This window comes from Numenius arquata, chromosome 3 (genome assembly GCF_964106895.1).
Source record: "Numenius arquata chromosome 3, bNumArq3.hap1.1, whole genome shotgun sequence".
Classification (NCBI taxonomy): domain Eukaryota; kingdom Metazoa; phylum Chordata; class Aves; order Charadriiformes; family Scolopacidae; genus Numenius; species Numenius arquata.
In genome coordinates, this window is record NC_133578.1 from 12450459 (window position 1) to 12463530 (window position 13072).

General features: G+C 43.5%; 1 protein-coding gene across 2 annotated transcripts in view; it reads left to right on the top strand.

Annotated features, from left to right (window-relative positions):
- Nucleotides 1-208: 208 nt before the first annotated feature.
- ADCY5 (adenylate cyclase 5) overlaps nucleotides 209-13072 on the top strand; it is a 220690-nt gene continuing 207826 nt past the window's right edge. For both annotated transcript variants that reach the window (XM_074145962.1, XM_074145963.1), the window contains exon 1: nucleotides 209-1213. In XM_074145962.1, coding sequence (XP_074002063.1) covers nucleotides 209-1213 — 1005 coding nt within the window. The remainder of the gene's footprint in view (nucleotides 1214-13072) is intronic.

Sequence of the window (13072 nt, forward strand, 5' to 3'; positions counted from 1 at the left end):
CTGCTCCGGAGACTTTGGGGGCTTTTGCAGGTTTTGCCTTTTTTTTTCTTTTCTTTCTTTTTTTTTCTTTTTTTTTTTTTTCCCCTTTTTTTTACCTCCCCCTGCTGCCTTTTGGGGTTTTCTCACAGCGGCTCATTCCCTGTAGTGGTGGAGCCTTTTGTGCCTGCCCAGAGGTTGTCCCCTCGCCCACTGCCCCTTCCCTCAGGGCATGTCCCGGTCCAACAGCGTCAGCCCCCCGGGCTTCGGCAGCCCCGCGCCCTGGGCAGGCACCGAGCAGCACCGCTCGGCCTGGGGTGAAGCGGAGGCCCGGGCCAATGGCTACTCCTACCCGCCGCCACCTGCCAACAGGTCCTCGGGCAAGAAGGCCTCTCGCATGTCGAGCAGGTGGAGGAGCGAGGAAGACTACGAGCCCCGGAGCCGTGGGGAGAGCGGCTGCAGGATGATGAGCTTTAGGTCCAAATCTGCCTGGCAGGAGCATGGTGACGACAGCCGACGTCACCGGTCCCGCCACCCGCCCAGCAGCGATTCCCCCGCTGCCCCCAACAATGCCAGCCCCTGGCAGCTGGGGGAGCAGGGGGAGGTACGGCCCCGCTCTGTGGAGCTGGGTCTGGAGGAGAAACGCATCAAGGCCAAGATTGAGGAGCTGGAGGAGGAGGACGGAGACGAGGGGGACTCCGAGGCGGCCTTCTCCATGGGCAGCTGTTGCAGTAGCCTGCTGCAAATCTTCAGGTCCAAGAAGTTCCAGTCGGAGAAACTGGAGCGCCTCTATCAGCGCTACTTCTTCCGGCTCAACCAGAGCAGCCTCACCATGCTTATGGCCGTGCTGGTGCTGGTCTGTGTGGTCATGCTGATCTTCCATGCTGCGCACGGCCACTATGAGGTATCCTACGTCGTGGTGCTCTCTCTGGCCATCCTGCTGATGGTGGTGCTCTGCATGGTGTGCAACCGCAACGACTTCCACCAGGACCATATGTGGTTGGCGTGCTACTCTGTCATCCTGGTGATCCTGGCAGTGCAAGTGGTAGGGGTTCTGCTGGTGTGGCCCAGGAGTGCCTCAGAGGGCATCTGGTGGACCGTCTTCTTTATCTACAGCATCTACACACTGCTGCCGGTGCGGATGAGGGCCGCGGTCATCAGTGGGGTGGTACTCTCCGCCATCCACCTGGCCGTCTCCCTCAAGATCAACGCGGAGGATAAGTTCCTCCTAAAGCAGGTAGGTGAGCCCCGAGCAGTTCGGGCGTGCGCTTGGCAGCCCCCACCTGCCCGCTGTGTTGAAGGGTGAGGAAGGTAGGGTTGTCTGACTTCCACAGGCCTGTCTGATGCTGGAAGGCTGACAGGGCTTTCAGTCGAACCCCTAGGTTACCTGCTACGAGGTGGGATGTTGTACAACGTGGTGGCTATAAGCCTGTAATCTTGCTTTTTTATAGCTGTGGTGTTTCCTCATTGCTGCTTTCCATTAAGGCTCTAAACATCTAAGAAATGTGCCTTACTGGTTTCCTGTGACCATGGTTCCAGTGCTGTCAGCCAGCCCTGCTAATGCCCATCAGTTGTATTTAATGTAAACAGCTCTACCCCAAGCACACCTGTGGAATGGTATCCGCATGTGCCGTGTTACTGAGAAATGTGTGGAAAGTCTTGCCGCTTTTATCAGCTAGAGGTTATCCTTGTGTGTCACCCCTGAGCCTGTGTTCGGTGTCAGCGCAGCGCTTGCTCAGGCATCGGAGAGCGTGCTCCACGGGAGCATGGAGTAAGCTTTTGGTTTAGCAGGAAGGTGTTTGCTCTGAGATGTGCAGAAAACATCTACGGTGAAGAAGCCCAGAGTTCATATGCAGAAAGAAAAAAAAATAAAAGAAGTTAAAAAAAATAATAAATGCAGATTATTATTTAGCAGTGATATCATGTTTAACAGGAGCAGTTCAGTTCACAGGAACAATAAGACTATTATTGAATGCATTACAGTGCAATTTTTAATTACCATATCTGTATAAACAATGGCAATACAAGGCGCCACTCTTCTTTTCAAGCGAAGCAAGCAGCCTTGGGGCTCATGTGCTTTAAGCTTACCAGACACCTTGGCAGTCGGGAAACTGTTGACTTAAAACATTGTAGCTGTGTGGTAATCGTCAGCCTTCTGATGAACAGGACTCTGAACAAGGATGAGCCTGTCACAGAGTCAGCCCTGATGCTTGTATGTAAGCGGGGCTTGTTTCTTAAAATCAGGTGTGTGATAACTTTACAGCCCTATCACATAATACAAAATAAAGCCTTGCGCTTGCAGTTACTGCCTTGAGTCTTACTTCTGAGTTGTTTTGAGTTCTACCTATTGCAGTCCAAGGAAAAGTTGTAGGGCTTAAATAAAACTTTGGTAGGACGTGACTGTCGCTGCTCTGCTCTACTAAATAGCCCATGAAATTACTCTTTTCTCCCCCCTGCCCAGTTAAGCCTGCTTGGACAGTTTCCGGCTTTCTTCTTAGTTTGTTACAGATATTTTTGTAAACTGTACATGGCATATTTTTCTTATGCTTGATATAAATGGCTTTTTGTGCCTTTCCAGCAGAGCATACACTGTGAGTGGGACAGTTGGTGTTTTTCTGCTTGACTTGGAAAAGTTTGCTAATGGCCTCAGCTCTTCCTTGCTAGGGCTCTGGTCCTGCGTGCTCTTGACTTTATAAACTGAGACTTGTCCTATTGAATTCGGTGTATCTGGAGACTGTACTCTTACATATGAAGGCAAAACTTGTCGTCATTCTGGGCAGAAGACTTAGCAGACTGTTACGAGCACAGTTGAGTTTGGAGGGTACTAATGAGTGCGAAATTTTTATATATTGTTATGTTGGAAAATTTTGGTAACTGTGTTTTAATGGGAAGGAGCCTAAATCACAAAAGCCAAATGACTGACTCCCTTAGTAGAGAATTTGGGATAATTGCAGCTCCCTCCCTCTCCAAATGCAGCAGGGTTATTTTTAAGAGATTTGGCTGGTGTATAAGCATGCACTTGTCGAAGGTAAAAGCGTGGACAGTAGGTGATGGTACAGTATGCACAAATCTGTGCATTACACAGTTGCTTTCCCTTTCATACTAGTGCTGGATTCTCCTGCAGTTTGACTATAAATATTCAGTTAATGAGGATTGTCTCAGGAGTACTCTCACTTTGTTTTCAAAGGCAGAGTGTCTATCCATATTGCCTATTTATTTTTCCTACTAAAGCTAAATGCCGGTCTCTATCTTGCTGTGGTCTATGTTGGCGTAGCTCTGGCTGAATTCAGTGGGGTTGTGCAAGGCCAAGAATCAGATTCCTTGCACGTTTGCGTATGAATACGAGTTGCTATCTCTGGCTGGCTGATAGAAAAATCTGTTTCTGCCGAGCACATCGCCTCACAGCTATTAACAGACCTTCCTCACTAGGGCTGTATCAGGTTGCCATGGAAATCTGTTGTGTTCAGCTCTGCCCCACTGATACACGCGAGCCCTATTTTTCCCCCTTCAAACTAACAGGGATGAAGACCAGATAAATCAAGAAGAGAGGGTTAAGTTGTTTTCAAGGACTTCACGCTGGCAGTCACATCAGCCTGGGGTTTGTGGAGCAGGAATGGATGTGAATACATTTGTGACTACGTGACCAGATGGTTCTTTATCCACGGCAGTCAGAGAAGAAAGGCTGGTTAGGATGTGTATCCCCTTTCCTCTCTTTTTCATGGCATTTTAAACTATAATACTTAAGCGAGTTCTTCTTTGTGTGGGCTTTTTTCTTTTAATCTTCTCCCAGTTGTTTCCAAGCCAGGAAAAATCATACACTGTTGTTATGATCCACTACCATTCAAAGCTGGGTGACTCTTGTGTAGACTCCTGAGCACTTTATAATGGGCTCCTGAGCCTCATAAAACTTTGCTGCTGTTCTTTCTCAAGAGAGTGAAATTCTTGGTTGTAGGTATCTTCTGGGAGGCAAAGGCAACTTGTTGGATTCCCTTGCTGAGGATGCATGATTTTATTATCCGAATTATCTTTTCCTAGCACTTCTGGACTTCTCTGTCACCAAACTCTCTGGTCTGAGGATATGCTAGTCAGGCGTCTTGAAAGGGTTAAAGCAGTCTGCTATTTCTGAATCAGTAAGGGGACAGGAGTAAAGGTAGTTGTGATTGTTCAGCTGCTTTTTTTAATAATTCTTCTGGGATCACTGGACTTTGAAAGTAGGCTCTGGCTTCTGTTTGCTACCTGGAGCAGTCAGGGTCTGTCTTTCAAAACGGTGCCCTGAGCACCCCTAGCAAAAGCACCAGTTATACTTGGGACCCCTGCAAGCCTGATTGGGTAGAGGCAATGATCTTGGCTTCTTGAATTGATGTTTGATTGGATTTATTAGCAAAAAAATGCTAATTAATACCAATTATTGCTTTATTTTCAAAAGTTATCTGATGCTGAGGGAGGGGAGAAAAAGAAATTGTGTTTGTGAGTTTGAGAACTTACTTGCATCCAAAGACTGCTGCTGGAAGCAGAGCACATTAAATGTATGACAGTCCAACTACAAATCTTGATTGCTTAAAGGTGGTAGGGTTTTTTGTGTACCTATGATCAATTAATTCTAGAGGCACTGCTTTTGGATCTATTGGAGAGGGGATGACTTGTCTTCAGGTTTATGTCCTTATATTACTCTGGGACAGCTTGGATTACAAATGTGTTTCAATGCACACAAGTCTGTCTTCCTCTCTTTGTATATATAGTTTATCTCTGTTTAGGCCAGTCTTTTCCATGTGTTGGTTGTGATGTACTTTTGGGCTCTGAAAACACAATCATCTCCAGGATTCATATAAGAAGTACTTTACATGCAAATGAGACAAATAGAATATTTCTCAGTTAAGTATTATCAATATACTTGTTATCAATAAAGAAATATACTGTCAATAAATAGTATATAATAAATAGAAATATACTATCAGTAAACAACAAATATGATACTGAGCTTTATTCTGTGTTCCTGTAGAAACAAACTACCTATCTGACCCACAGACTCATACAGGCGCATGGGAAGAACTTAAGAGTGTGCAGGTTGCAGATGCTTAGCTGAAGTCATGTGAGACAACCAGCTGCCCTCAGTGCAGATAGTCTTGAGTAAGCACCGGCATTTTTGTAAGACTAGGGGCTAAGACAGGGAGTTTCACAACAGAGTTTATTGGGCTCTGAATCAGACTTAAAATCGGATGGGGATTGTGTGTGGGAGTGAGTGGGGGACCGAGGGTAAGGGATAAGAATGCCATATACAAACGTAAAACAAACCTGTGGAGTGAGGTTAGATTTACTCCTATTTTCCCATCCAAACCTGTTTTATTGTAACTTCCTGAGCTTCCTTGTTCAAGGATACAGTTAAGCCTTTGTAGTTTATTAACTTGGTGTGAATGAGTGACTGCGAATGTACCACAGAAAACAGAAGACTGGGAAAGAGAAATATTTTTGTCCTTTTTGTCTTGTGTCAGTAAACTCATCGAAAGAGAAATTGAAATGGTCTGGTCTCTTTCCTCACCAAATACTGCTGCAAACCTTCTGCAAAGGATCTCTGATAGCACAGTTCTGAACAGCTGCCCCAGCACATGGCTCTTGTTTATGGCACTCTGATTCAAGGCTTCTGATTTTGAGCTCCTCCTTGCTCAGCCCCTTTCCATACGCCTCCATCATAACAACATTACATTAGTACTCCTCATCCTTTACTTCTGAGAGCTGTGTACGTGTTGGCCTTTCTCCCTGTCAGTCCACGTAAATGGTACATGATTGATCTGCAGCTGCATGGTGGCTCTCTTGAAAGTGTAGCATTTCAGTTTAACCATTTCTAGGAAGATGTTGGTATGAAAACATGTGCAGTTTCTCTATTTCCTTTCCCTAAATAAACTGTGACTTCAGCAGGGCTAAAAACAACTTCTTACTGTAATAGGATTCTTGTGGATATCTTCTAGCATCTTGTAAAAATGCTTTTTAGATGCAGTTTAGATGGCATTCAAAGAGAAGCCTGTCACATAGCAGGAGAAATAGTACTGTATGTTCCATCTCAGCTGCAGCATGCTTAAGCCATGTAGGTGATGACTGATTTTGAGATTAACAGATTCTCAGAAGTGTGTTACTCGAGTCAATATATTGCACTTTCATTGTCTTTGAGTGGCCTTTATTCATAAAAGAGAGATGAGCTACCAGAAATGCAGACAGATCTCTGTGTCACTTTTCTTATGATTGTTTGCTGCCTGTTTTACCTTTGTCTACCTGGGCAATACATTTGAGTAATGTTCATTTTGAATGTGATTTTTAAGGCCCTCGGAGAGATACTTTGTGCTTCAAACAGCACTTAATGTCCTGTTCTGCATAACATTGATATCAGTAGAGCTGCTCATACAGTAAGATGTGCTCCAGCACTGCTATCAACTGAAGAATCTGCCTGAGCAGCGGTTTGACTGAAGTTAGTAAAAATTCATGGTTTGAGGTCTCTTGTTCAGGGAAAAAATGGCAACCCGAAATATTCGGTAACTGTTGCATTGATAGTTGCCACCTTTAGTGTAATTCTGTAACAGAGGTAATTAATTAAATCCTTGAGGTATTGTATATCAATTAGTCCTTAGTAGGAATATTGTTTGTATCTCTTGGGAATGTATGTGTTGCTTGAGATTTACAAGGTATCTATTTTTCTTATCTCCTAAATTACCTTATGATCCCTCCACCTCCTAATCTCCCCCCGCCCTTGCTTTATCCTCCTTCCCACCACCCTGCATTAGATTGATATTTCACTGTAATGTTCACTGGTACCAGTAACTGTTACTGTAATAGTGTTTGAGTGCTGTGTGTCTAATTTCTCTGTGTTTGTGGATTCTTAATAGGTTCGTTGTCTTGGTAAACTGACCCATTTGACTCATTTCTTTCATCCTTGTGATAGCAATCGCAGTCTTATAGCTGGCTTGGATCGCTGTGAATTGAAGACGAAACCTGCGGGGATGATTTAGGTGCATTGCTCCTCCAGATGCTAATTCAAGCAAAAGGCCTGTCCTTCTAGGCATTTTTATAGCATTTTTGAAAAGGCAGGGTGTGCTAGTTCTGTTTATTTCTGGAGAGGTGCAGATATTTCAGCAAAGCGATGGGATTCATCAAGACGCATGAGGCAGAAGGATAGCTTTCCATGCCCTAATCTTACAAAACAGTCATTGACTTGTCCTTCAGTTTTCTGGGCTCGATGGCTTGGTTTGACACCAATGTGACCCCTATACTCTGTCAGAGACCTGTCCAAGGCAGGACATCTTATTTACATGGTCTTTTGTCATTAACTGCATTCAGATGATTTATAAACCTGAATAGCAGTGGAAAGAAAATGCTGATTATCCTAGTGCTAAGGGCTAGCTGGAACTGATCGTGCCCTCTTGGAGCCTGAATCGGCTCAGCGCTTCCTAAATGCCCTTTTGCTCCGAGTTTGCTGTTGCTTGGGCAGTGCTGCTGAGGTCTGTGGCGGAAGAGGATTGGGACTCTGCCCGGCTGGAATGTGAACTTTGGGCACCAGACTGTTCTCCAAATGCATTCAATTTGTGTTTGATTAGCTAATCTTTCAGTCATGCACCATAGCTCCCTCTCAGTCTTTTAAGAAAATCAGAACAATTGCTAACTTTTTGGCCATTGCAGTAGTGGGAATAGTTACGGTCTTTTGGGAAGAGCTGGTTTTGTCTTCATATTTTGGTACTGGATATTACTCTCATTTTCTGACCAAACTAAAAGAACTTTCCTTCTAACCAGATAGAAGATGCAATAAAAAAATCTCTGGCAGCAGCTGAGACACCGAGAGGTAGAACTTGAAATGATTTTGACAGCAGCTTCCTTGTGTGTGGTAAAGTGGTCCACCCTGGAGCTGGTAGTGGGTTCTGAGAACCCATGCTTTGAAAAGTTCCTGTCTTCCTCTTTTTTTTGATTCTAACCCGCCTACCCCACCCCACTTTGTGCAGGTGGGTGCAGTTCAGAGAAAATACCCACTTTTGTTTGGAGAGGTAGAGGACAGGGCTCCAAGTTTTGCTAGCCTTGGGCAAGCTTTATCTTTTTGTCTGCTTTATAGTGTAGCATTTACATGGCACCTTGCACAGGTAATCTGTACCTAGAAAATTCAGTGCCGAGGGAGCCAGCGTGCACCAGTCTCCCCTGAGCCTTCAAGCTGCTACATGATTTCATGATGTGCTACATGTTTGGTTTTTTTCATGGCCCAGAGGGGTAGGACAGTGACAAAGTGTGTGTGCGAGGAATGTGAAGATACACAGCTTCTGGGAAGTGGGTGGGGTTCCTGTATAACTGCTGTGTGACTTTTCATCTCCTGTGAGTCCTGTCTTTTGATGTGGGATATACTCGGTGTTAGTTCCTTCCCTCCTTCTGAAGTCTAGCCTAGTGATCTGAACTTGTGATATCTTGCATCCAAGGGATGCTCTTTCTTCTTTTTGTTTTGACATTGATGATACTTTAAAAAAAAAAGAATAATTTTTTTGTCTTTACCTGAGTTGTATCCTGCTGCTGCCAGAAATTTAATTTGATTCATTATTATGGAGTCCTTAGGCTAGGTAAAAACCCAAGGGGAAATCTCATGTGAATGAAAAAACATAACCCCAAAGATATTAAAAGGGATAATCTAGTTATGAGGGGGCGTGAGAAACAGACAAGAATTTTAATATTTGTCTCCTGAGCTCCAAAATGTTCTCACCTTATCATAGGAAAGCTTGAAGTTTCTAGCACTTAATGAGATCACACATCAAATGGCTGTCAGGCCAAGACAAGAGTCAAAATGCTTCTTAGCACCTGCAACTGGACCACTCCCAAGGAAATCTGTACTTGATGTTTTATGATGGTGATAAGTCTTGCCAGCTCTGCTGGCAGGTACAGGAACGGCATCATTGAGCAAATCTGCGGTAGAATTTAGCATGAGATGGTCTTGTTCTGACACTCAGAGAAATGGACTGAGCACAACTTAAAGCTCTGCCTTCTGCTTTCAGCGTTCAGGAAGCCCTTCTCCAATCAGAACCCTGGTAGTTAGACAAGCTTGCGAACTGCTTCAGCCAGACACAGCTGGTTTTGCACCACAAAGATGTTGCATTTACACGCAGTAAGAGACCTCCAGTTTAAGAATTCATGGGCATCATTGGCATCACCACCAGTATTGCTTCTAGTGCCAGGCTGGCCTCGCTGCTGCTAAGTAGGATTTTTGTTACAGTATTCACTACAGAAAGTTTAATTGTATTGTCAAACTTTATTCTGCAAATGAAATACCTTTATGTACTTTTTTCTTCATATTTATGTCACTAATGCAATCGCAATGTATCCTTACTGTCTTCCTCAGACACCAAGAACAGAAATCACGTTTGTGTGTTTAAGATGTTATCTGGACTATGTGTAGTAATAGCATCAAGCAAATCCAGCGTGCACTGTATGGTCATCATTTCCGGCTTCTCCTACTTCATAGCAGCAGAAATATCAGAAGAGAAGTATATTTTGAAACATTCTCAATTCTGCCCTGATTTTGGTTTTAATTCCTCTACCTGGACTGCTGCTTCTGCAGTCTGAGAGATGAGTTTTCAGGTGGAGTATTAAACCTTCTTTTCATGAAAGGTTTTACACATCCATGCAACACCCATAAAATTTTTTACTGTGAGTTGAGCCTTTGTGGTACTGCTGTGCTTGGCTATCATCCTCCCTTTTCCTGGGAAACTACTTTTGGGAGGTTGAGTTGGGGATTAAAGCTTCTCTACTAATTTAACATACATATTCTGCTAGTATCAGAGTGCATCTTTGCAGACAGTAAAAAAAGGACTGTGCTGATGCAACAGAGGAGGAAATATAAATGAAGAAAGGTTTGTGTTTTCTTTTTTTCTTTTTCCTCCGGACATTAGAAATTGATCTCTCAAAGCAGCAACTTACACAAACTGTTATTCCTTAAACATGTTTGCAGCTTGTAGAAGACATTCTGTCTCACTTCATAACTGAAAGAAAAGGCTATGACACTGCTTGCAAGAATCTGTCATAAAACATTGCTAATGCAGGCAGTTCCCTGGCTGTATTTTCCCCTCCAGAAAAAGCCATGGCTCCTTCCCTTTATTCCCTGCTCTAGACTAAATGCTACAAATTCTGATCTCTGTGTCCCTCAGACTCCAAAAACTGAATTCTTAGAGTTAGTGATGTGGTAAGGGACTACTCAAATCAGTATTTCTAAAAACAGTAGTTTGCTGGTCAGCCCACAGATGACAGAGCTACTCAGACATGCTTGCTGAGTGATGAACTCTTTCCATTTGCTGGGACGTACCCAACAGCAGCTCTGCATGTATTCTTGCTTAATGTGTGGGTATTCATGTGCAGAATTGCACAAACCAAAGGATACATTATTAATGAAGATGTTTTCAGCTGAATGGGATTTCTTTTTTTCAGGCAGGTGGTTACTAGTAATCTTATAGAGAAAAGGAAGAAGTGCTTTGCGGTACTAGGAAAGGAGGATACTTGGCAGTGTGGTGAAAGACTGTGTAATTAAAATGTCACTCTCACTCATGCTAAAAGCTAACTGCAGTCTTTAAAACCGTTAAACCTGAAGTAGGTTACTAGTGTGGGAACTGCTATTGTGTGGTGAACTCTCTGGGTCTTAAGGCCACGAGGGACTGCTGAGGTCGTTTAACACTGCTCGCTGAACAATTCTTCTCTTAGACTTAATGATTTCTTCTATTCAGATAGTATGGAGGAAAAAAAACATTAAATGCTGAATTGCACAGCATTTGTCAGTTGAAAAAGCAATCTGCAATGATCTCTGAATTGAAGGTGAACTGAACCAGTACTTCATTCTTCTCCCTTCTTAGCGAGACAGGATTATAACATCCTGTGATGGAACAGATAGGGGGTATTTTCCTGCTCAGGATGGCATCTTTTACTTAAAGCATAACACAGATGGTCGTGTTAGTTTGTTAAGGGGCTCTTACATCATGCCCAGCTTTCATACTGGCTAATTATGTTCTTGCCACCTTAGTTGTTGTTGAATATGGCGTTTTTCTTTGCTCCATTTCTATTCTGGACCCTTTAGCAGTACACAATAGCACCACCAAAGAGCTGCTGTGCATATGTGGGTTTTAGCATTGTATCTGAGAAATTTGCAAGGCGGTTGATGAGCTACAAAAATGTGGGAATAGAGCTCAGGCTTGTATCTTCTTAGTTGTGTTAGCACACTGGAGCAAGTGCCATCCCCCTGGGTATGACAGATGCACTGATAACTTTTGAAGGCTGCAAAACCAGAGATGATATGGTTGAAGGATACTTGCAGAGGTCAGCTATGCCATCCCACTGCACCAAGACAAGACCAGGTCATCTTAAACTGCTTGTGGCAGATACTAATCACACATCCGTCTGAAAAAAAAACACCACCTCCTTTGTATATGTGTTCTTTGGGGTCACAAAGGTACTGTTGTTCTTTGTTTGTTTGGGTTGTTAGTTTGTGTTTGGTTTCTGTTTGTTTTTTGTTTGGTTTTTTTTTTTTTTTTTTAAGCAAACAAGCGAGCGCAGCCCTGGGTAGGAGCAGATAGTAAAGAAGAGATGTCCATGACTAGAGCACTCTGGCTGCTCTTAGCTGAAACTGGTTCTTAGTTTCATTGTTTCACCTATCTTTATTTCCCACCCCACCCAAAACCGGCAGTTCTTTGTCACAAATAGTACAGTTGTATCACATCTGGCACAGCTGGGTCTCCTTCCTGAATGAGACCTCCTTGAAAGCACTGCAGTACAAGCAGTAAGCTTGAAGGTTAAGTGTCCTTTCACAGGTGACTTCCCTTTCAGAGGCTAGTCCTTCTCAGGTATTAGGATAGGTGTACTTAGTTAACTTGTTAGCACTCCAGAACTGCTCTGAGGGCTCCTAGAAGTGTGTGCTTTTTGCAGCTGTGGTCTAAATGGCTGTGAACAACTACTTAAGAAAGTATTTCCTGAAAATATTTTCATCTCTCATTAGAGAAAGTTAGGAGACTGGATTAATTTTATTTTTTTTGTTTGTTTTCTTTCTTCCCTAATGTAGATAATGAGTATCTGGCTGTAGTCATGACACTAAAAGTTTGTCCAAGTAATGATGTCTAGGAAAGGATTAGTTAAGCCACAATATAGAGATCACTATATAGAGACTGTAGTCCACTTCTGAAATTACCATACTCTTCTATTTTAGATGCAAATGGACCTAGTTAATTTAATTCCAGAGGGAATGCAAACTCAAAGTCATGCTTGTTAAGAGGAGTGTTCACACAGGTTTAAATAATTTTCTTCAATTTATTTTTATGAACTTTTCTGAACAGAGCAATCTTTACCATAATATCTCCAGGGTAAGACTGTAGCTTGTGTAAATCAGGAGTACTTTATATTATTAACTTAGCGAATTGCCCATATATGCCATTTACTATTAGAAGAGATAGTGTCACCCTCTGTGCTACATGCTTACCCCCTTGGCAAGGGCTGGGGCCAATTGCGATAGAGACAGAGTCAAGAGAGGAGCTTATCAGTCATGTTTAGCCAGCCCTTGGCCCTGTTACCAAAGCTGTTTCTCAGGAGCCTGGTCCCGAGTGTCTCCTTGATGTGACCACTTCTCTGCTAGGGACTGCTGTGACTGCTCACGACTCATCCTTCACAGAGAAATGACCTGCTTCCAGAGCTCCTGGCCTCTTCCTTGGGGCTAAGAGTAAACCTTTTCATTGCCAATTCCTTAGCAGCTATGACTGTGACAATATACTGTGATAAGAGGTAGGTCTAGCATCCCATGTTTTTAAATGCTGAAGTGGCAGGTGATGCTCTTCTGTGTCTTTTCTGGGAGAAGTTCCCTTGGTTTTTATCATCTCTTCCTCTGTTTAAGCCATTTGCAATACTGCATGTGTTATTCAGCCAGTGCCTCGTCGCAACGTGTGCATATCCATTGCATGTAAATCTTCATGGGGAGAGATGCTGACAGCTCTCTGCCCGCCAAACCTTCTGCTGGAGATTATTGGAGAAATATTGTGCTCTGTTCAAACGAGTGGCATTGTAACATTGGCTTGCTGGTGGAAACTTAGCATTTGGGTCTGGGTGGAGTGGGAGA